The following is a 25,365-nucleotide window of genomic DNA, read 5'->3' as shown; positions in this document are numbered from 1 at the left end:
TAATACATAAGTTACCCATGACATTATACAAATACACACACACACACACACACACACACACACACACACACACACACACACACACACACACACACACACACACACACACACACACACACACACACACACACACACACACACACACACACACACACACACACACACACACACACACACACACACACACACACACACACACACACACACACACACACACACACACACACACACACACACACACACACACACACACACACACACACACACACACACACACACACACACACACACACACACACACACACACACACACACACACACACACACACACACACACACACACACACACACACACACGATGCGCAAAACTCCGCATTTGAACAGTCAATAGCAAATACTTAAACTAGTAACAAAACATACTTACAGTCGCTGATTCAGAAGCGCCAGATTGTCATAGCAAAGTCAGAATTACCTCCTCTCCTAGGTTCACGAAACGGTCATCCATAAAATGCATTGCTGTTCTGTAGTAAGTGATCTTAAAGATTCCTAAATGCATCTACTTTCGGAAGGCCAAATAAAGTGCTTTTGCTTTCGCCTAGAAAAACACAGCGTCTCCCTGACATGGCTGCTTCAACACTAACTGCGGTTACTGAAACCACGCCTTCTTTCTTTGCATGAACATTTGGGCGGCGTTATGCAAACATTTCCACATAGTGAGGTAGATATGTGGGGGCGTGTTAGAACGAGCTGTTTTAGGGGGGCGTGGCAGAGTCTTAACTTTGATAAAGAATATCTCTTTGGTTTTGAGACTTTAGTCTTTGCAACTTCAGGGATCTTATCTATGCACAATCAGATTGTAACACTCCAAAGAGAAAGGAAAACTTGAAATCGCATCATATGACCCCTTTAATAATTTTCAAAAAATCTAATATTTTTGTCTCTACCAACATCAAATCCTTTTAGGTTGGTGAGTATGTAATGGATTTTCATTTTTGGGTGAACTGCCTAATGAGCCTGATTAATGAGCTTTGGTTGAAGTGGTGCTTCATCGAGACTTTGACAGATAGGGGCGATGAGCTTGACCTGCCAAGCTTGCAATTTCTCATAAAGTTAAATACACACATCACTTTCCAAAGGCCCAGACCAACCAGTTTAAATCAGTTTAAGGAGGACGTTTTGTGGCCTCTTTAACTCAGCGTTAAACTGTTCTGATTGATGGAGAAAAGGTGGAAGCGGAAAAATCTCTGCTCAGCCTGGTGGCTTATTAGATTTAGAATGGGCCTGAAACTGACTCGAGACATTTTCCATGCTACAAATTATCCAATGAAATGGCAGTGAAAGACGACGCTGGTATAAAAGGAGGTAATTTATAATGAATTGCTTGGCGCGGGATTGAAAAGATAACGATCCGATCACTTTAAATGTGTGACTGTGTCAAATTCCTGAAACTGTACAAAGCCTCAAAGGCTCATAATTCCTCTGAATGTAATGCTGCGTAACTAGTGCATAATATTGGAGGTCCATATGCTACTCTGCTTTGAGTGAAGTGATGAGGAACTGTGAAAGCCATTGTCCTTGATTTACCTCAATGATGATTTTCATGGCACACAATTTTGTGCTCCTCAAAAGAGCGCTCCTCAGTCCCCCTTTGGCCTCATAAATCAACAAACCCCATCCAACACATGGGAAACATAAAGACTTACTCTTTAAGTAATTAATCATTTATTCATTGCGGTGTTCTCAAAGTCACTCTTTTTGTGCAGTTCCTCTCTACTGCCATTGAATGTCAAACACAGAAACACAGAACGTTTGAAGAGCTGCAGCACTGTTTCTTAACCCAATTAAATGTATTTCAAACACTTCCTTTTCGCAGTAAGAAGACAGAATATGAAGGTTCGAATCAATGCGACCGGGGATACCATAGTTCTGAAGTTCGTTCGACCCAACCCTGACATCAAACTTGAAGGCTACATTTTAGGATATGGTTCCAGCATGTTCTCCAAACAGTTCATTCAACTTCCAGAAAATGGGGAACCCTATGAGACCGAGATTGGTAAGTTCGAGTTTAACCACAGGCAGCCATTATTTCACTTAAGAGCCCGAAGCAATCATTAATGTTGTTTTGTGGGTTAGCATGGGAGTGGAGTAGTAACCACAAATGTTGATTCCTTGACCCATTGAAACCACTGTCTTGATTTGCACACCTATGTTTGCGCCAACTCTTCCATTATTTGAAAACACAAACTGTAATTGAATCCCAAATGAATGCTATTTGTTAAAGGTTTGGTAACCACATTATTTGTCATCACCAAAAAGCCACACATCACGCTTGACAAGGTAAAAAGGTCACATATTACTCCCAAGAACACTAACCACTTTTTTGTCTGTAACATAACTTCCTGTTGTCCATACATCATCACTTTCCCAGGAGCTACAATCTCAGAGTTCATTCTGAGGAGGTTAGGGTCAGGTCATAGGGACCCTAAAGCTAATTTTAGTTCTTAAAAAATTGGCCCATGCCAGGTGCTTCATTTTGCTTTTGCAGATATAACAGAGTGCAGTTGCTTGTGGATTTCTCTGGATTTAACAATACCATATTGGTTATTGGTCGAAATTAGAGATTTTTGTTTAAATCCGGTATTGGCCGATATTGGATAGTTAATTGTTCATATACACTTCTCTAATGTTTACAATTTAGATTAAATTTGCTGTCATTTAACATGAACTTTTAAGTTACAAAAAAAAAAAATACTTTTAAGTAACTTTTAGCAAATCTCAATATGAATATCCATTTTCATATTGTACATTATAATGTTGTGATATGTAAGTGTACTTATAGCAATTAAAACAATGATTTTAGTTTTGGTGTTTTATTTTAACAAAATTGGATGGAATTTTACTATTGGCTATTTATTGGTTATCGGCTATAACATGAAAATTATTATAAACGTTGTGTAGAATTTGTATATTGGCTATTTATCAGTTATCAGTCATAACATGAAAATAAGTATTTGTTATTTGTAGAATTTTAACATCGGCCACTTATCTGTTTACAGCAATGACGTGTAAATAATTAATAGCTTATCAGTGTCGGACAGAATTTTAAAATCCTAGAAAATGCAATTCTGGTCATTTGTGTTGACTGCAAACAATACATACATGCATATCTCTTTTTTAAGATTTAAGATTGAAGTGGACAACCTTTAAGTCGAGGCCTTTGAGGTTCAGCTCAATGGAAAGCACTTACGCAAATATAAAAATAATTACACATTGACGCTTATGCGCTTATCCAGAAGCTTGCAAACAAAGCATTATTTGTTCGAAAAGGAAGGGCCTCTAAGTTTTTGGCTTCTTTACCTACACAGTCCAACACAGGAACATACAGTCACATCATTTTTCAATATTGGCTGCAGGCTGAAGGATAATTTCACTTGAATTTACAGTGTGTGCTGAGATTTCAATATGATACACGTGCACATATATATATATATATATATATAAAGAAAAGTATTGACAATGGATTAAAAATCTAAATAGTCCATGACAGGGTATATTTAGTGGGAAATACACAACAGATGTGTTATGGAGCCAGTAATTTACAGTGTGTGCTGAGATTTCAATATGATACACGTGCACAACAGATGGTCAAAAGGCGAAAGCAGTTATTGGCGTTTTCCCAACTTGACATGCCACACGCACATACACTTATAAATGTCCAGACTTTTGTGGACTTTGGTACTGGCCCATCAGTCTAATGGGCTTTTTTGCCTAAATGAGTTTCCCTGTGTACATATTCATAACTGTTAGAAAGGCATAAATTACAAACTTATCTACCCAACAAATCAAATTTTGGCAAATGTGCGGTTTAATTCTGTTACAGTGGAGACACGGATGTTTAGCAAACCTTTGTCATCACAGAGCTATAAGTGAAAAGCTTCACATTAAACAACTCAAGACATTTTACTAAACAAAAGTTCACCAGAAACGTTCAGAATTGTGGGCCAGTGACAATAAGAGTGTTCTTGATACAGAAAAGACGATTAAACAAATCTAGCTTAAACCACATGTAATAATTAGAAAAATTTTTTTATACCATTTTAACAAAATGTTAAATTTAATGACTCGTGGTGTAACAAACAAAACTTTTCCCTAATACTTTTAATGTGTAAATATCTTAGTCATTTTCAAATATATTTGTCAAAGTAAATGTATTTTTTACAACCTAAACTTGCCATGTCATAAAACAGTGATTCCCAATCCTGGTCCAGGAGAACACCCAACACTGCACATTTTTGACGTCTCTCTTGTCTAACAGACACATCTTGAGGTCTTGGAGTCTTTACTAATGAGCCGATGAGTTGAATTAGGTGTGTTTGATTAGGGAGACATCTAAAATATGCGGTGTTGGGGGTTCTCCAGGACCAGGATTGGGAACCACTGTCATAAAAGGTCAAAAAATCTGATTTTATGAGACTTATTGACATTGACACACAGTCATGAGAGTCTTCAGGGGTCAACTTTTGTTGACATGTGTTGTAGGCTTTACATTTCTTTTCTTGTTTTTTGGTTATTTCCTTCATGTTGGATGGAAGTTCATGAAAGTAACTTGCACTGCACCATGAAATTGCCCTTTTTTATGGTTTTGTTTGAACCCTTAAATAACTTGAGATGCCTGCTTTCACAGATGCTGAACCCAAGTACCTGGTAGCTGGGAATCTTTGAAGACCTTCAGTTAGCATTGGCTTCTCATAACTTTGAATAAACCTGTGCTTGAAACAGGTAAGGTGAACCTGGACAAACCTCTTCACCTGGTGATCGATTCTGTCACGCCGACATCTGTGCTTCTGTCCTGGGGAACCTACTTAAAGACGCCCTACGATGGAAACATCATGAATGACTGCTTGGAGGATGGGTGAGTTACAGACACAACATCTGGATTTTACTTTTTTCCTCCACCAAGATGTTCCATATGAGTGTCCTAAATCACAAAAGGAAGACTTAATTTACTTCACTTCATATTTAGGGACCATTTAACCTGAAAAACATGGGGAAAAAATATAATGAAATATCATGGCACCCTGTCTCTAGTATTTAGGCGTCCTGTCCTCAGAAGCCTTACAGTGCAGTGCAGGTTTTTCTTCAATGTTTTCACTGCACTGCAAGAGGCTGGATTTATGTCGCATAACCGAGAGACCCATTCAATGAGTGCAATGTTTTTCTACACAGAGGAAAAAAATGTGTGGGATATGGAAACCTGCCACTGCAGGTGTGATGTGTCTATGTTTAAATGCTTTTTGAGGATACATGCACTGTTGGGACGCACTGACATACTCCCAGCCTCCCTAACTCGTTCTGGTTTTCATATGCAGAAGTATGTGAACTTTTTTCTTCAATAAAGGGAGACTTTTGGAAAGGCCATTGGAAATGTTGACCTGGACCAAAACAGTTGGGGACCAGTACTCTTCTTAAACCTAACATAAGCCCCTCTGTTTAACGCCTGGTCACTGTTATGGTGACAAAAAACCAGTTTACTAAAAATGTGGGACCTCCAACATGCATCATTTGATGACTTATTATAACTAGCCAAAACTAGGGTGTAGAAATGACTCTTGAACCTTTTGTATACTAGATACAGTACTTAAATAAGCAATGTGTCTTTGAACCAGGCATTACACCATCCGCTATAGAGAAAGAAACAGGAAGTGGATCTACCAGACCTGCCCCACCTCCGATACTGTGATCGACAACCTCAAGCCCAACACACCCTATGAATTTGGCATCCGATCCAACAAAGACGACCGTAGTGGAATGTGGAGCAAACCAGTGATCCACAACACCAACATGGGAGGTAACGGATACCCTAAACATAAATTCAAAGTTATTTTGGCTGATAAACTGGAACATGATCAAGTGTAACTTGCACTGCTACCATTTTGTTTTCAGGCAAAAACATGCAGATAACCTACAAGCCCACCCGACCCCTTGTCAAGACTTTGGTATGTAGTGTTGTTTCATGTCAACTTGCTGTATATACTGTAGTATAGAGGACTTACAACTTTAACAGGCAAAACCACATGCCACGCACCACTTTTAGTGTTCCAGTTTAAACCAGCCTGGGTTGTCAGTCTAAGCTGGTTTAGGATGGTTTAGCTGGTCTCGCACCATGCTTTGCCAGAGTTGCCTTTCCTAGTTTCTTGTCCATCATGGTCTATTTTTAAACTGTCATGGACACAAAGAAATTTGTCTGCGAGGAAACTCTTTCTCACATATTCTCAATCTTGAGTCAAGAATCCAGTTGTTGGCTTAAGTATGTGTGTAAGGGGCTTGATTTTCTCAGTGGAGACTGGAAATAATACATGCCTGTCAGGGCATTTCAGGAACACTTTAGACATGGTGGAGAGACCCTGATTACAGAGCTCCTTTACATGATATGAAGACCGAAAGCGGTTCTGTGTTCTTTCACTCTACACTTCTTTTTTTAAAGAGGGAAGGAAAAAATTGTGTGTAACCCTCTTTTTACAGGCTGGACCCCACAGCAGTCTGTTCCCACCTCGACATGGTAAGACCATCAACTATTACTGTTAAGAATTGCCCCATATGTAGTAAAGAAAACAAGCGAATTCTGTCATCATTTACTCACCCTCATGTCATCCCAAACCCGCTTGACTTACTACCTGCTGTAGATCACAAATAACTTGACAATAGCACACTGTTCTTTTCCATACAGTTGAAGCATATAGTGACAAAGGGCTGTCAAACTTGTCAAATGACAACAAAGCACCTAAAAGGTATCAAGAAAAGTAGTTTTGGGACATCTGAAGAGGTCAGGTAGCTTTTGAGTGTGGAGCATACTGAAAGTTAACGGTGAACTGTCACTTCTGCCATTGGTCAAATAAACAGATAACTCCACCCAAACCCACAACATTGGTTGAGGCAGTGTTGCTAGACTTTTTAGGGGTTTTTAGGGAGCTTTTTGTCATTTTTAAACCTTGACAGCCTTTTTTGTAGCTTGACAAATCCTGGTCACTGTATGCTGTATGGTTACTTGTTTAAGTTAGTAAGAGTAAATCATCACAAATTGTTCATTTTTGGGTGAATATTTTTTCTTTTATTCTGTGTTTTGGTCCATGTGTAAAATGAATGGCATTCAGTACTTTATTTATTTATTTATTTATTTTATTTTTTTTCTGTGGAGATCTGCTTGAAAGCATTTTCTGTTGGTTTCTTCCTTCGCAATCTTCTTTCTAGCTCTCCACAACATAAGCCAGCCAGGACTGCCCAAAAACACAGGCGTTAATGGAGGTCCCAAGACATCTTTTGGTAATTTTCCCTCTCACTCTCTCTGCACTCTTCTTTCATGCAGGATTTGGTTTTATTCCAGTCATTTGCCTTAAACTGGCATTTGAAGTCACAGTAAAGACATTTAATACTTTCTCCCTCTCAAGAGCCTTGTTGGGGATGCCTGTTCATTTTTTCTCTCATTTTTTTTTTTTCCATTTACAAAAAACATTGCATTATTTCCCACAGCGCCACCAATGGGCCAGCAAGAGCTTTTTGTCATTTTTAAACCTTGACAGCCTTTTTTGTAGCTTGACAAATCCTGGTCACTGTATGCTGTATGGTTACTTGTTTAAGTTAGTAAGAGTAAATCATCACAAATTGTTCATTTTTGGGTGAATATTTTTTCTTTTATTCTGTGTTTTGGTCCATGTGTAAAATGAATGGCATTCAGTACTTTATTTATTTATTTATTTATTTTATTTTTTTTCTGTGGAGATCTGCTTGAAAGCATTTTCTGTTGGTTTCTTCCTTCGCAATCTTCTTTCTAGCTCTCCACAACATAAGCCAGCCAGGACTGCCCAAAAACACAGGCGTTAATGGAGGTCGCAAGACATCTTTTGGTAATTTTCCCTCTCACTCTCTCTGCACTCTTCTTTCATGCAGGATTTGGTTTTATTCCAGTCATTTGCCTTAAACTGGCATTTGAAGTCACAGTAAAGACATTTAATACTTTCTCCCTCTCAAGAGCCTTGTTGGGGATGCCTGTTCATTTTTTCTCTCATTTTTTTTTTTTCCATTTACAAAAAACATTGCATTATTTCCCACAGCGCCACCAATGGGCCAGCAAGGAACTGTGGCTGCTCCAAGAGCCAATGAGCCAAAATGGCCTCAGCTCCCATTCGGTAACCGAGAGATGTTTTGTTTTAAATCACTCTGCTTATGAGCAGTCAGTTGGTAATCGCTTTGCTGGGCATGGGTGGGGATTAAAGACATTCACTGTTATGATTGGCTGCATGCTGGCATGCCTTGTAAGAACGTTGAGTTAGAAAGTCCCGATTCCACCGTGATGAGGATTCCTGACCGGTCGCCTCCACAGTGAGGAGGAAGTGGAGTGTAAGTTTTCCCAGGGTGCTGCACAGCGAAAGCCCCTCTGTGGTCACGCATGGTCACGCATTGGCGCGATTTCTGTAGGCCTGCTCACGCTCCACCCATCAGCACCAGTCAGACTCTCTGTGTCCACCAATCAGCTCTTTCCCTGTCACGCTCATCTCTGTCCATCCAGTCCCCTATCATTTCATCACCTGTCAATCACATCATAACTGTTATAAATGTTTGGTTTCCTCAGTCCCCCATCTGTTTTATTACTGTGGTCATAAATGGCACTCTGTCTTTGTTGCTGTCCTTTTTCCTCTTTGTCCCTCTGTGTCACTATGAATCCTTTGTTTATACAGTATGTAGTGGTATAACAGCAAATTATGTCTCAATTAAAGCTTATCCCACTAAATAAAAATAATATGACCATGATTTATGGTAATATGCTATTTAAACATGGTTACCAAAAGAGAACGTTTGTAAATATCAGTGTACCATAGTGTTGTAATGTAATGCCATCACTGCACCATGGTAATGGCAGAGTAAATTTTTTGTAAAGTTCCATTTGTCAGTCATTATTTGAGTCAGTATGTGGTATTACCAATTTTGTAGAAAGACTAGTATCATTACATTTGTTTTATTTTAGTATCAACGTGGCCTTTTTCATAGTTTCACAGTTTAGCCTCTTTTTCTGAACCTCATCTTGTTTTCTATCATCTGAGCTTCGAAACCATCTCTTTTTCTGATTTCATCAACCCTTTCATTCATTTTCAGCGTTTTTGCACTTTCATTCAGTATGCATGAAGTCACTGCACGCAGAGAAAGAATCAGTCCCATGACAGTTCTAGCAGGGAAAGGCAGAGTTCTGGGAGTCCCACCTCCTTTCCTGGCTTCCTCTGTCTCTGAACTCTGGATAAGATAACAGTACAACTTTCTCTGTGCTTTTCCACTTGGAGCCAAACTGATTATGAGACCAAAGTCAACAAGTTCATTCTCAACCCCCCTGATAAAATCATCAGAACAAATGTTGGTAACAGGCACTTAAACATCCGTACCATCAGGAATCAATGGGATGGAACTCAGTAATTGTTACAAATGTGTTTACTATCAAACATTATTTATAAAACACTCTTAAAAATAAAGATTATTAGCATTGATGGTTCCATGTAGAATCTGTAACCTCCATGGAAACTTTCCATTCCACAAAAGGTTCTTGATAGTGAAAAATGTTTTATTTTTATAATGTCCTTCACACTAAGAAAAAAAAAAACATGGTTCTTTTAAGAATTACTCACTGAAAGGGTCTTTGGAAAACCTACTATGACATCACTGCGAACCTCTACCTTACCCCTTTGGATACTTTATTTTTAGGAGTGTACAGTCCACCTTCTTGGGAATCTTCTCCAGTCATGGTCTCAATAATCAGTCCTGCTGGAAAATCCAGATAAAACCAGTTTAAGGTGGTCCAAACTGTTGGTACAAGCTAGATGGATTCTAGATGGATTATCAGTTGTCCTACCACCTGGTGGGACCTCTGATTAACCTGGTTTGAGCAGCTAGACCACTTTGCCTAAGCTGCTGATCCGATTAACCATGTTCCATCTTCAACTGGTTGACCAACTAGACCACCTTGATGTGTAATTACTTGGTTTTTCCAGCATGGAGAGCTCACCTGCTCATTTCTCTTGAACAGATTCAAACAGTCATGTTAGAAATGACTCCTCTCAGCTGGTGGAGATCCCGCCCATCCTTCCCCAACTCCTATCCACTAAGCCCTCCCATCCTTCAGTCACCCCTACCCCTTATTCCTTACCCAGCAGTGCCCGGACACCCCCACATGGACACCCCCAAACCAGGGCACCTAGTGCCACTCAGATGCCACATAGTTCCTCTGGTAATTCCTATGTTTTCTTCTTGTTCTTTTTTAAAGTTCTTTAAAAAAATACTACTTTCAGGATCTGATGGTTGACAGGTAATGAGAAAATAACATATTGCTTCAGCGAGTCACTATTTACCACACAGATACTTGAGTATTTTATTTTGCAATTTGCCGTTCAACCTTTGGCTTTGCATTCTACCACTGCAAACTTAGTCTAAACACCAGAATATCAGACTTCAATGCTTTATTAAATTAATTCTCCACTTTTTGAGGTGGTTTTGGAGAAAAGTAATACGCAGGAAATTAATGGTTGTTCAAACCGTGTTTCAATCAAACGAAGTAATTTGGTAACTTCAGCCACAAACAGACATTATTTCACACTCCAGCTCAATGGATTACAGGAAGAGCTGTCTGTAGTCTATGTGAGCAAGACCGCCAATAAAAACAGCAAGAACCGGTGACATCAGTTCACATAATCTTCTCATTTATTTGCTCTGTCAGGCAAGCTATCACAACTGTCCCATCGGTGTATATCATGTCTGTGTTATTGTCTGAAATCAGCTTTCCTGTATCCTCCCCTACACAATGTTTTGTCTTCACAGGACAGGAATGCACTGCTGCACTTTACTGCAATCATCAGCACATCAGATTTAGTCTTACTGCAGTCAGAACAGACATTATTTATTGTTAAATTCACACATCATTCAGTTTTTCTATAAACGATAGTTTCTGTTTCAAACCTTGGAAGCTGCCTACTTAGACTTATTGTCAGGCATCATAGGTTTTCCAAAATACACATAACATGATTATCACATGCATCCAATGTAGGAAAGCCAATCCCATGATGCATTGCTATATATGTTCAGTAAAAAAAATCCATTCAAGGTGGCGAATAAAGTGTGCAAAATTGTAATTATAGATATAATTCTTCCAGTACCAAAAAGTATCAATAAAAATGTAATTATGAATGAACTAACTTAAACAATGTTATACAATATTACCAAGTGTTGTAAATGTTTATGCTTATTGAAAATGTTGCGCTGTTAGCTTAGCAACATGCTAACACAAAACTATTGACATTGTAACTGTAAGCCAAGTCTCTTGCGTACTCCACGTGAGGAGCAATATTTTGAGTTGCTACCTACAGAAAGCGTTCCAAATCATTCACGTAAGAGGGTGATTTCAGTTAGGATGCTGCATATAGGCAGCAAGGCAGATCACTTGTTTTTTGAAAAGGAGCTCTTGCATTGTTCTTGTGGTGATTATACTGTACTGGTACTTTTAGTTCAATTTAGATATCATAATTGTTACCCGAAACACGACTAGCTAACTTTGACATCTCTCATCAGCCTGCAGATGGCAAATCTTTTTAACACATAGCAGCCCTTACATGATTGTACAGTACCTGCCTCAGCATGCAATGCTTCCCAGAGTAACCAAAGCTGTTGCTGTTGTTTTTTAATCTAGGTAAGAGCATCCGGAGAGACTCCATCTCTTCTCTTCCACCCAAACCTGTCGATTCAGTCCAAACAGTGACCACCAGGAACCAGACGTCACTGGGCAGATACAATATCTCTCTCTCTAATGGCATGAGACCTTCTTCCCCCAGGTTTGGTGCCTCCTCCAGAAGATATGGGGGTAAAATTCATTACTCTTACCCCTCTTACTCCAGTCTTTTTCTTTCTTTTACTCTTTTTCTTTTCTGCTTTTTCTTTTTTATTATGAGTTTTATTTATTTATTTAAGTTTTTCTTTTTTTTTACTGGAAAACAACTTAAAATACTTAAGAAAATATTTTTCCCCCTCTTTGTTCTCCCATGTCAACTATTTACCCTCCCCTTTTAGCTAAGTTATTTTGGTTGCAGTTCTCTTGGGGCAGTTTCTCTTCAAGAGCCAAATTTTCTCCTTTGCAACATGTGGTGTGTGTGCAAGCTGGCCATCATACTCTGTCACACCTGACAGTTTTACTGTCAGTGAAATATATGCGATTTAGCCCGATGGGCACTCAGACCGCCAACATTTGCACTAATCTGATCTTGAAAGCCTTCTCTTCCCCTCAGGCAGCTGAACGGCAGCCTATAACTCTATGTAAACCCCCAGTTTTCTTCAGCTGCTGTGCACCTCAGCAAAACAACAATATGATGCTACCTTAGCCTTCCTTTTCTCTATAACACCCACTCTTTTCCCCTCCAACAGCTAACGGTGAGCACCATAAGGGACTTTCTCTCCCCAAACCAGTCATGTGGTCCACAGCAAGCATGGGTAAACAGAACCAACTCGTCCTCTATGTGTGTTAGCCATCATTAACCTGCAGAAAATCTGTTTGTGACGCAGCCCATGTGTCCATGCTGATGTCCTTCCCATCCATAATCTCTTGTAAACTCATGTCTGTCCATCCATTCATTCACCAGTCAAGCCATTTGCTCGCAAATCTGCCATGTTGCCTTTGACATTTGTTGTCGTTTTGCAAGCTTCTGCAGATCCCGTGCTGCCACAAGCTTTATGGTCTAATCGTCAAAGCTTTTCCCAAGATTGGTTCCTTTAATTTCTAAAACATCATGGTGCTGTAGGACATTTATTTTCAAGAGAAAACATGTATTTTGGAGGACACAGAAACCCACCGCATTGTCATAAACTGTCTCGTAACATTCTGTGGCTCTTTTATTTGTGCATTTCAGCAATAATATTTTAAACTTCTGCAGAGGACTGTAGCTGCTTCTGGTTAAAGTGCATTGTGTGCATGACAACTTGCATGCTGTGATGTATTCTTGAGCTTCCGTGTGGTATGAGGGCTTTTTAGTCTGCCATATTGTTTGTCTGTGTAGCACAAACAAAAATAGCCTGAATTTATAGTATTTATCCATTAACTATTAATTCTCATTACTGTTCTTTTGAACAAAGTTAACATGGCAAAAGACGCTGGAGGGCAGCTTACCGAGAATTGCATTAGCATTATGAACAGAATTTCACTAGCAGCAATTCCACAACAGAATTGATTTAGTGCCCAGATGACTAACAAAATCATAGAAATAAGGTATCAGCAGAAAAACAGCCACAAAATATGCATATTGGTTCTGACTAGACTTGGTTTTGGAAAATGCAGCAGACTTCCGCAATCTGGCATACTTTGTAAAGACTGTACAGCACCACTGCAGTTCAGATACTGAAGTGGCACTTAAAATTTCCAATAGGATGTTTAACTACATTAAACATCTGGATATTTGTCTGGATTTGTACCACTATTCCCTATTATTTGATAATTTGATGAATTACTGCTGCCGTGATCAGTACAAAATCTACACAAATAAAACAAATGACGGACAATATAAGGTCTGCAAAATGATTGTCACAATTTATTACTTACAGCTTGTGCAAAAACAGAGGAATACAACAAAATTAGCACAAACCGTTGACATGAATTTTCTTATACTGACCAATAGTTGGAGATCTGAGGAGATCATGGCTAGCTGGCTTTCTTTGAAGAGAGGTACTACGGCAGATTTGTTTAACAGTGACTGCCTGAAATCGTCTAACCACAACAGTTTAAGATCACCCAAAACATCGGGCATCACCACCAAAAATCTCGGCTAGCTCTCTGGAAATGACATTCCCTCTGCAAAAGTATGACATCTGTTAGTCCTTAGTAAACTTTTTCGCCACCCAGATTTGCAGTTTTGACTTGTACCACAGGGTTTAGTGAGCTGAGCTTCTTTTGATTGGCCTGTGATGAACTGAAGGTTTCACAATTGGTGCCTTGGATGTAAACTGAATCAGTTTTCCTGGGAAGAGTCCACTTGCTCTAGCCTGTTTGCTTTTGGCTCGACTGCAAGATGGCATTGAGAACTGAAGGCTTGAAAGGCAGTTGAAGTGCCAATGTTTAGACTTCATCCATGCAATCAGAAAGAAAACAGGGAATTTGATTAAATTTGCCGTTAACTTCACAAGTGAGTTTGACCTCTCAATTTGTTATTCTCGTTTAGTAAAGCATCCAAATTGCAGGTTCTCAAAAGTAAACAAGAATTATGTTCAATTTTATTATTTAGAGTATGGGATACTTCAGTTTCCATAGATCAGGGCAAAGATTTGAAAACCTGTGTTTTCGTCTTAGGATATTTTATGTTTGACCACATTGTGGTTCAGAATGAGGGCATTTCATCTTTTGTTCCATATTTTGAGTTAAGTTAAAAACTTTCTGCTGTTTAAGTTGAATGTATTACTTGATTGTTAGATATTTGACACTATAACAGACATGGTTATTTAACAACAGGTATTTTCAAGGCACACATTTTAGGTTCGTCACTAAAATGTGAAAATTCAACAGCAGTGGTAGTGATGTCTTCCACTGTTTTTTTATAAAACTTAAATCATAAGTTAAGAGAACATGATGAAGGTGTGTGAATATTATGAGAATGTGTGGTTGCTACTTTTGACCTGTTACAGTGCTTTTGGTGCCATTTTTGACTTACCGTGTCCTTGTTAGTTCATAGTGGAAACAGATGAAGGAAATGGGACAGTAGGATATCTGAATCTGGAAGGATTTCACTTCACGACTTTTGCTTCCATCATTACAGGTTCTCCCGCTGCACACCTTCCTATTCCAGCAGAAAAGCCTAATCTTGTTGACAAACCTGGAAGATTAGGTGGGTAAAATGTTAATTAAACTTAAAAGATAAAATACTTTTGTCCATCTCTTGGAACCCCATAATCTGCAAAATTAAAACTACAAAAATGTGAATGTAAAAATGTGTTTTGATATACTTTTCTGCCAATTAACATTAAACGACTTGGGAAGATGCTGTTTAAAACATTTCATGTATTCACTTGTTATGTAAAAAGCAGACAAGATAACAGACCTGAATCAGGACAAAGCTTTAATCTTGAAACCCAAGCTGCCACTTGTAACAGCAAAACCATCCAAACCAAAGACAACAACATCTCCCACAGTGACAGGTTTGTCTTTATGTGATGTTTTGTATTATTCTTCAATGTTCTGCTGAAGGTTAAACATCTTTTGAATACATTTTTACATGATGTATAAAAATATGCTGGTTGAAACAATCTGTTAACCATAGTTTTGATATAGTCGACACTGTTTGTTCATATGTTTGGCGTCTTAGCACCCCGATTTGAGACATGGGAGAACTCTTCAGTATTCAGCTCTGTTCCTGCTTCTAAAGTTGATGCCATGGGCAAAGAACGCTACATTGGTAATAAGACTTTCTTAACTGCTGTAGCCATGCATGCCAAGGACTCTGCTTTGGCTCTGAAACTCAAATTTGCATCATTCAAAGTGGAGTCTGAATTTAAACACAAATATGTTATTGTCCAGCTCCACATGTTGTCTATAAGACGGATAAGAAACCAGGTGAACCCTGCTCCATCACCACCTCTCTGAGTTACTTCCCTGAGGAGGAGGCTGGAGAACAAAATGTCACCAATCCTCCAAGAACAGCCCCATCCAACCTCACTGTTGTAACCGTGGAAGGATGCCCCTCCTTCATTATTCTTGATTGGGAGAAAACAGATAATGAGACGACAGGTAGGATTGAGGGATGAATTGTGAAAGGAAAACCATGGTCTAATATCTATTGGTTTATATCTGAGGAATATAATGTTTGATATATTGTGGTGTTAAAATTAAATTGATCCTTGTCTTTGATTCATCAAAGTCAAAGTTTAGGGTATGACTCAAAAACCATTGCCTTTGATCAATCAAACACTGACCATCTATTTCGAGTCAGTCAAACACTAACCATTGACTTTGATCTATCAAATACTAACGTTCTACTTTGATTAATACAAAACCTTGACTTTGGTCAAACACTATCCCTTGACCTTAATCCGTCAAACACTTACCCTGTACCTTGACTGGTCAGCTTTGATCAGTCAAAAACTCTACTAGGTGAGTGAGTGACTATAACACTGAGTGAGTAAAACACTAATTCTCAACTATGATCAGTTGAATACTAACTCTCTACTTTGACTGGTCAACTTTGATAAGTCAAACACTAACCCTCTACTTTGGGTCACTCAAACACTCTCGATTTTGATTGATCAAACTCTTACCTTCTACTAGTCAAACACTACCTTTCAATACTTATCAGTCAAACACTAGTCCTCTACTTTGAGTCGATCAAACACTAACCTTCTACTTTGATTGGTCAACTTTGTTCAAATACTAAACCTCTACTTCAGTAAAACACTAACCCTAAACTTTTGAGTCGAACAATAACTCTCGATTTTGATCGGTCAAACAATAAACCTTTTTATTTGTGAACTTTGTTTTGTCAAACACTAACCCTCAATTTTGAGTGATCAAACACAAACCCTCAACTTTGAGTCAAACACTAAAAAAACCCTCAAATCTGAGTCAGTCAAACACTAATCCTCAACATTAAGCTGTCAAATACTAACCCTCTACTTTGGTGAATTTGATCAAACACTAACCCACGTAAACTGTGTTTGGTCAAACACCAAATCTCGAATGTGATCGGTCAAACACTAACCCTCAACTTTGATTGGTCAACTTTAATCAGTCAAAACTAGGTCACTCAAACACTCTTGATTTTGATCGATCAAACATTAACTTTCGATATTGATCAGTCAAACACTTAACTTCTAATTTGATCTATTAAACTCTAAACTTCTTCTTTGATTGGTCAACTTTGACCAGTCAAACACCATTCCTCTATTTTGAGTTGATCAAAAACTAACCCTCTAGTTTGATTGATCAACTTTGTTCTAATACTATAACCCTAAACCTTTATGAGTCAAACACTAACTCTTGATTTCTATTGGTCAAAAACTAACCCTCTACTTTGATTTGTGAACTTTGATTAGTCAAACACTAACCCTCAACTTTGTTGATTCAGACTCTAACCCCAAAATCTGAGTCAAACACTAACTCTCAACATTCAGCGGTCAAATACTAACCCATTTACATTGGTCAACTTTGATCAGTCAAACACTAACACAAGATGACTTTGTTTGGTCAAACACTAAATCCTGACTTTAATTGGTCAAACACTAACCCTCAACTTTGATTGGTAAACTTTAATCAGTCAATTAACCCTGAACTTTGATCAGTCAGTCCCAAATCCATTTCCTTTTCATTTATCTTTTTTTCACAGAATACGAGGTTATCTCAACTACTAAAGGTCCTGATGGTGAACAGGTTTCCATTCTGACCACCAACCAGACTCATACAGCTGTGGAGAACCTCAAACCAGAGAGCAGGTACAGTCTAAATGCAGAACTCCAACCTCTCTATTTAAGGAACCCTGCTGAATTTGATAGATGTATTTTAGTTGATGTGGGTGTCAAATACCAGGGGTGTTAGGACTTACACGCATCCTGAGGTCTGGACAAAGTGTTGGACATGTGCTCTGTGGTCTGGCTGTAGGGGAGCCACCACACTTGCTAGCTTTTTAATGAAGCTGAATATAGGCTCAAGATCTGGCGACACAATATAAACCAGTGCTTCCTATGGACTGCATCTCGAGGCACGTGGGCCTTGGTAATGTCTCTACATCACACATGGAGAATCCATTAAAGGGGGCCACAGACTTGTGAGTCTTCAGACTGCAGAATAAATATATCAAGTGTCAGGGCTCAGAAGACGGGAAATAAGAACCTCATTTTGCTCTGAATTTGACAACATCCCACAAGGTTACCAATACAGAAATCCTTTTTAAATAATTTTGAATTAAGCAGACTCGCTGCTGTGTCAGGGGCATAGCATTGGAACTGAAATGAATATACCTAATGGTTTTATGTGGATCAAAGCAGAAACGTAATGTCCCATTACCTGTCTTTATCTTACCTTACAGTTATGAATTCAAGGTGAAGCCCAAGAATGAACTCGGAGAAGGGCCCCACAGCGAACCAGTGACCTTCAACACAGAGTCAGGTAATGCATTTTCTTTTCTTTTCTTGAAGAATTACTTCTTAGAAAAAAAAAATAGTGTGATCAAAAAATGTAATGTGGTGCTTTATTTAAAAAAAAGTGTATTTAAAAACTTGAGATGTTGTAACAGAGAGGTAGTGGAATGAGACGGCAGGACTTCGAGAAACGGTCGATGATAATCAGTATAGTAGTGTGATGATCGGATGGTGGGAGGTCAGTGATGAAATCGATAGATAGATGAGACCATGGTCGTTGAGGAATCGGTAATGGGTTCGTTGACGGTCTGCAGCTTGGTGAGTTGTTCCTGATATCTCTGGAGCATTTCAGCTTGGCATGAGAACACTGTTTGCAGGTTCAACACTTCCGCTGGATTCATAGGAAGCGAAGTATTCTGTAACAGAGACGCTGGAGTTTGGTTAGAATCCATGAGCGGAAGTTTATTAAAGGTCAAGGCTTTAAACAGATGTCGATAATCAGGCAGAGGGTCAAAGTCAGAGAAGCAGGCAGATCGTTCGTCATACACAGGGGCAGAGGCAGAGACAATAGTGGAAAGGCAGGCAATGAGTCCAAACACAAACATCAGTCCAATCACGCGTCAGAACAGAAGGGGCAGAGTACAAATACCGTGAGTCAAGAAGTCAGGCAGAATCATACACAGGAATCAATCAGGAACAGAGGAACTATAACGCTTGGTAAGGCAGATGAACTGGCAATACTTCGCGACCAGCACATGGACTGGTCTCAGTTTATATGAGAGTCAAACAGGAAATGGAAGTAGAGGAAGCAGAGGGAGTGGAGCACGGTCAGTACTCGGGCGAGGGCTCCCTCTGCTGGCTTGGCGTTACAGATGTGTACACTCACATGCACATTGTTCAATTTATTTTTAAGATGGTTACATTTTGGAGTCATTCAATTTTAAATTTCTTGAAATGGTATAAAAGCTTTTTAAAGCCAAACAGATCCATTACTACAAAAAGTACATTTTTGGGCACATGTGTTTTAAACTAGAAAAATAATTTAATCTTGAACTTATCTTGTCATAGGCATACTTTAAATTATATGCCATTTTAATGTGAAAGAAATGTCCTGGAGCTATCTGAATGTTTGTTTATTTTAATCATAGTTTAACCATAAATCATTCCCATATTCTCATATCCCGACCAAATTACAGTATTAACATAACATAACATGTTTTAAAGTCATACATTAGGCATAAAATGCAAATATCCCCAGGGAAGAGCTGCAGATTGCTTTGCCATGGGTTTGCACTATTGCCTGCAAGTCAGGCAATAGTTATGATCTCTCCTTTATCTCTTAGAGATATATGCATGTCCCCGTACTGTTGCAACATTTGGCCCTATCACTGCCTGCAGATGCACCCCTGGAGTGCTGTCACACAGCCAACCTTTCCCTGTCTTACAAGCTCACTAACAACATATCATAAAAAAGGAACAAATAAAGACTCATATCATCCCCATGTTTTATGGGAGGGGGCTTTAGTTTTAAAACTTGTCTGGCCTGCATAAAGAAAGAGACTAGCAACAGAATGGAAAGCAGGGCAAAGGCAATGAGGAAGGAAAGAGAGTCCATATGTGCGATGACGGGAAAGAAATAGAGGAAAACTGAATGATGAGATCTTACCGCCAAAGCCCCTGAGGCTCAGTCTCTCCCCTATAGCTTTGGCAGATCCGGCAGGTTAGTTCATGCCAGCTGATCTCTCTTCATAAGGGATGTTCAAAATCCACTGGAAAAGCGCAGTATTTTCTGCTTGTTGGAATTTATTGTAGTTTTTTTTTTTTTACTTAAGGAACTCTGCCCACCCATGGATAGCCAATGCAGAGTTGGTTTATTTGTGTCAGTAACTTTCCTATAGCCTACAGATCATTTTGATTGTCTCTACGACCAGGTGGCTCTAAAACAAAACCATAATTTCTGATTTCTCCTCATTCTTGCCCTGTTTTCTCTTGCAGTGGATCCGCGGGTAAGCGAGAACGTTTCAGGTATGTGTTTCTTCTTTGCACACTATTTCTCTCAGCTGATAAATTCCTATCTGTTGAATAAATGGATAATGTAACAAACAGTCCTAGTAGAGGAAAGTAAGAAAAAATAATTGGTAAAGGAGCTGTGGAGACTTCCTATGAGTTCACTTCCCAATTAGTTTTTTTTTTTTTTTTTTTTTTACTGTTTTCCCCCCACCAATGACGGTGAGTTTGGTCACTCCTCAGCCTACGTCACCAAAGTTAATACCATGTATAATAGTGTACAGGATCAAAGTCAGGAAATACTTTTCAGTGCTTTTGTGACATGTAATAGCAAAACAGTGCCTCGTCTTGTTATTTATCATACAATAATTAGAACAAAGTAAAATAAATAAATAAATACTTCATTATGAGAAAAACACTTGGGATACATTGAAGTGATGAACATTAAAAAGAAAAAAGAAAAAACAAAGGTAAAAATGCTTGTTTAAATATTGGGAAGCTGGCTCCCTGAAACTATTTTGATATTTTGTGTAATATTATTTATCAAACTTTGTGGTTTCTTCACTGGCTTTCTTCCAGTGAGAAAGGGCCAGGCTTTTATTAAGCGTTTTAAAGACAGCCTGGGCTTTTGTGTACCACCAGAGGCAGCTGTATTAGTTTAGGTCTCTGATATGTCAGATGATATGTATAGCTGGGACTCTTCGCTATGTTGCTTTTATGAACACATTGTACTGGCTCAACAAGTCAGGTTACCCAATCTAGAATAGACACAACGGACTCAAGACGACGACACGTCTATGTTTACAACGGGTTGGGATGAACATAATAATTTTCTTTACATGCACACACACGAAACATACATTCACTCAGATGCTTTGTACTATGGCTATAGTCTTCCAGTTGTAAGTCCTGGTATATTTGATGGTTCTAGATCGTAAGGACCACCTTACACTTGCAATTTGCACAGCACAAATATATTTATATGTATATGGAGAGAGTATTTTTTCAGGAAACCTATGAGAGAATTAAAAATCCTTCCCATTTAAGCTTGTGAAACGATACAAGTTTGAAAAAAAACTTTTTTTTTTTTTTGAGTGTTAACCCACTGAATACTTTCAAGGAGTCTTGAAGATCGTAATACTTCAAAGAGAGCTTGTCTGGGTCCCATATTTTGTACAGTTTTGTCCCTGCCAATCCCTTGGCAGAGTTTCTCTGGCTTATCCGTATTTTCATGGAATTTGTTTGTAAGATGAAACTGTTGTTGTTGTTGTTGTTGTTCTGGATTAGTTTTGTTCTGTATGTATTTTACAATAATAAAAAACAGAATGTTTGTCTCTTTTTTAATCATCTGTGGCCTGTCTTTGTTGTAGCACCATTTTTTATAGATTTCTAGAGAATACAATTAAACACAGTCTCTCAGGTGGGTCTGTAAACACTTGGGTCTCTTTGACCGCTGGGAATTTGACTACCATTAAACTCCACTTAACTTGCCTCATCTCACCAACTCAAATTATAAAAAATAAACATCAATACATGCTTTACTGCATTACTATACTTTTCCAGAGTTAGAAAAAGAGAGAGGTTTGCCCTGCCAAATCCAATACAGGGACATTCTCCGAAAACCACAAAGCTAGAGGGAAAAAAAAGACTATAAAATTCAAAATGCCTCTCGGTGACTTTATGAGCTTTCCAACCAAAAGAAAGAAGGGGAGATCGTATAAGAGACAGATAGAACGATATAAACATTAGTTTGGGTTGACAACAGAACTAAAGACCGACATACTGTGTCCAAATAACCACAAATGGCAAAACAATCTTTTTGGTCACAGTTTTCCGCAACTTTTTTTTTTTTTACATAAAAACATTGCTATTATGCAACTTAACGTTGTAGCCAATTCAGTGACGTATGGATGGGTATAAAGTTTGTGGGGAAATGGGTCTAAAGTCCAGATTGGGATTTTAAGGACATGATTTTACAATCACGGAAAGACTTTAAATGGGGTGACAAGGTCCTGAACAGCTTCGACTGGTATAAGGCTGCAGATTATGAGACGTTTTACCTAAACTCATTGATTGCAGGCCAGCCTCAAAACTTTACTTGGCTGTTTTCGTCAGCGAGGCATTCACACAAATCAACAACTCTCTCTCTGCAGACTTTACAGCTTACTTAAATCTTCTCACAGCTGCATTCAAAGTAGCCACTGCATGGTTCGTGCCTGGCGTGTCAGCAAGAATGCAGCCAGGGAGAATTAAGCTTCCTGCGACAATCCAGTGTCCAATTTAGGTCCCAACACGTGCTGGGAGGACCTCGGGAACATTCACAAATACACTTTGGTTTGTTATTTGAGCATTAGTTTATGTGTATACAATGGTTGCCCAAGTACTAAGAACTGGCAGGAAAATGCTCAGTTTTGGGTTGTTTTAAAAGGAGCTGTAGATACAGAATACATTCTTGTGTGTGAAATAGAGTGGAGCAAGATAGTTTCTTTCCAAATTTAAACTATTTTTAACTTGACAAGTCATCTTAAAAACATGGTGTTCATGCGAAAGACTGCGAGACATTATGCGGTCTTTTTTCAAAGACACAATTGGACACAATTTATCATTAAAATGCATTAGCTTGGTTAATGAATGTTAATTTAATTAATATTCAAGAGGTTCAGTAATCCAACCTGATTTGAGTGTTAATTAGATGCTTGACATATACTGAAAATACTGTATACTGGTGCAGAAAATTACAAAGAATCAGCAAGTAACACATTTGAATTAAATGTTAAACTTTTATGTATAAAGACTAAAATAGTAATACTACTAATCTTTGTTCACTTGAAAATGTTGCCACACTTGTTTGCCACCCATTTGGACAATTATCGTTTTAGGTGGGTGGCTAAATATTTTTTACCTCATGAAAACGGAAATAAAGGACTGTGATCGGGTAATTATCCTGGATGGTGACTGAAGTGACTGTGATGAATCCCTGACAGCAACAAAAAAATAATTATTATTTCTAAATGGGATAGTTCAACGGAAAATAAAAATTTGCTGAAACCTTAGTCGAATTTGAGAAATTTAGCATTACATCACTTGCTCACCAATGGATCCTCTGCAGTGAATGGGTGCCGTCAGAATGAGAGTTCAAGCAGCTGATAGGAACATCACAGTAATCAAGTAAAGTAGGTCATTCACAAGCTGTGTGTTTATAATAAAATCATTAAGACATTTTTAACTTTAAACAATCACTTCCAGCTAAAATACAGTCCTCTATCCATAATATTGAATGAGGAGAGAGATATGCACAGATCAAGCACCGTTTACAAGCAAAAACAGTTCGTAACAAATATGTCAGAGGATAAACAAATGGACAACAACAAGGGAATGGACTATTTCACTGGAGGAAGCATTTTTTATGTATTATGGACTTGTACTATAATGGTTACTTCGCCTCCAGCCACAATAAGGTAATGAGTCTTACTCAGCAATTATTGCAATTAATTGGGATTGTTTTGATTAACATTGAGTTTGATTTAAAATCCTAAAGCCCTAAACTTTGCGCACAAAGGGTTTTTGGCGATATAGGATGGATGGGGAAGAGGAATGAATGTGCTGACTATCAATCTGAACTAAAATATACCCCAGAGCATATGAAAACGTGCTGTGGTAATTTTCATGGCTCTTTGGAATACAGCTGAATTGATCTCATTTTATGTGCACGTATGTTTGTACATTGTCACTAAATGTCCTCGATCAGTTGTGGTGAGATGAATATATATGTGGTTTTAACAACAAGACACACATGCACATCCACACAATAACCAACTCAGCATAGTTTCAATGTTATTTAGAAAGTCGCATCTAGTTTCAGGGGCTAACAGAACATGCTAACTATCCAAACACTGACCTTTTGACACTGACTCCCAGACTTAATGGAAAACCAGTCGATTTGATTTAAACTTTCAATATGTAGCACGTGGTCAATGAACCACAAGATAGATTAGCACTGAAAAGATTCAGTCCATAACACAGAACTATCCTTCACTAGTTTTGTCATTTAGCCCATTCTCTTTTTGAACACCCACCCCATTTTTTTCTTTTTTGGAGGAGTATCCATTTGTTTTCATCTTTTTCCTCTTCAAAGACTTAAAACCAGATGATCTGGTTGATCTGGAACCATCTTCAAAACCAAGATGGCAATATTAAAGTGGAAGTGAGAGTGTTCTTTCTAAAACTTCAAACGTTTTAGTAGCTATGTTTTTTTGCTCACAAGCACCACAAAAATTCTTTTAATTCCTTGGAATTAAATTCAAAAAAGTAATCTAAGAAATGTTCTAAAGCCAGAGGAAAACATGGTGTACCACATAGTGTTTGATTATTATTTTCTCACTGTTCTCCTCTAAATGTAACCATAGTCAAACAAAGATCACAAACAAAGATGCTTATATAATATTGTGAATTTGAATTAAATGGGCCATAATAATAATAGTATAGTATTGTTAGTATAATTATTAGTATTATAAACAAGTGATTATACTACTACTACTACTACTTATTATTATTATTAGTAGTAGTAGTAGTAGTAGTATATTCAAATTTATTTGTATAGCACTTTTCACAATATACATTGTTTCAAAGCAGCTTTACAGAAAACGCATGTGTCTACATTACAATTTAGAGTGATCTTTATCAGAAGTGAATGTGTCCAAGTAATGTTTATTTCACAAATGAACAGTTCAAGATAATAGTTGCATGTTGCTACCATGTTTCTAACATGATTATCATGCTTCTTGTATGTTGTTAGCATGATTTAGCACACTGCTAATGTTTTAGCATGATTTAGATTGATAGCATGCCCTAGGCTATAGATAGATAGATAGATAGATAGATAAATATTAGGTAGAATGGAAGCTTAAATTAGTTTTAATTGCTAAGAATTATTACATAGACGGGAAGTTTGAATGAGTCTCAAGGGAGTTTAAATGTTAATTTTGATAGTTAGAGTTTGAATAGTCTTTTGGCCCATTATAATATACAGAGTAAGAACAGTCTGCATGTCTGACCCGAGTTCGGTGGTTCTAGCTTGAAAACCCTCGGACAAGTTTCAATTGCATATTTAGTCTTAGAAGAATAATAATAATAAGCTTATAGAATATCAGTAGGTTGGCTTTCTCAAGCCAACCTAATAATAATAATAATAATAATAATGCTTAAAAATAGCAACAACAAAACTGT

General features: G+C 38.1%; 2 protein-coding genes across 2 annotated transcripts in view; both read left to right on the top strand.

The window, feature by feature from the left end:
• LOC107704670 (target of Nesh-SH3-like) overlaps nucleotides 1-4,722 on the top strand; it is an 11,236-nt gene extending 6,514 nt beyond the window's left edge. Inside the window, exons 2-3 of the mRNA XM_016507657.1 lie at nucleotides 1,874-2,053; nucleotides 4,685-4,722. Of these exons, the coding sequence (XP_016363143.1) occupies nucleotides 1,874-2,053; nucleotides 4,685-4,722 (218 nt within the window). The remainder of the gene's footprint in view (nucleotides 1-1,873; nucleotides 2,054-4,684) is intronic.
• A 38-nt stretch (nucleotides 4,723-4,760) lies between these two features.
• LOC107704669 (target of Nesh-SH3-like) lies at nucleotides 4,761-20,265 on the top strand (the record flags this gene model as incomplete). Its single annotated transcript, XM_016507656.1, has 16 exons — nucleotides 4,761-4,912; nucleotides 5,667-5,848; nucleotides 5,944-5,996; nucleotides 6,523-6,559; nucleotides 7,249-7,320; nucleotides 8,109-8,183; nucleotides 10,067-10,267; nucleotides 11,720-11,890; nucleotides 12,448-12,513; nucleotides 14,823-14,891; nucleotides 15,088-15,201; nucleotides 15,369-15,458; nucleotides 15,581-15,790; nucleotides 17,382-17,487; nucleotides 18,081-18,160; nucleotides 20,128-20,265. Coding segments are annotated over 16 exons (1,782 nt in total), but the record flags the coding sequence as incomplete, so codon positions are not given.
• Between the last annotated feature and the right edge of the window lie 5,100 nt (nucleotides 20,266-25,365).

The sequence above is a fragment of the Sinocyclocheilus anshuiensis genome, unplaced genomic scaffold (assembly GCF_001515605.1).
Source record: "Sinocyclocheilus anshuiensis isolate Anshui unplaced genomic scaffold, SAMN03320099.WGS_v1.1 scaffold2926, whole genome shotgun sequence".
In the NCBI taxonomy this organism is placed as follows: domain Eukaryota; kingdom Metazoa; phylum Chordata; class Actinopteri; order Cypriniformes; family Cyprinidae; genus Sinocyclocheilus; species Sinocyclocheilus anshuiensis.
This window is presented reverse-complemented; position numbering and strand designations above follow the sequence as displayed.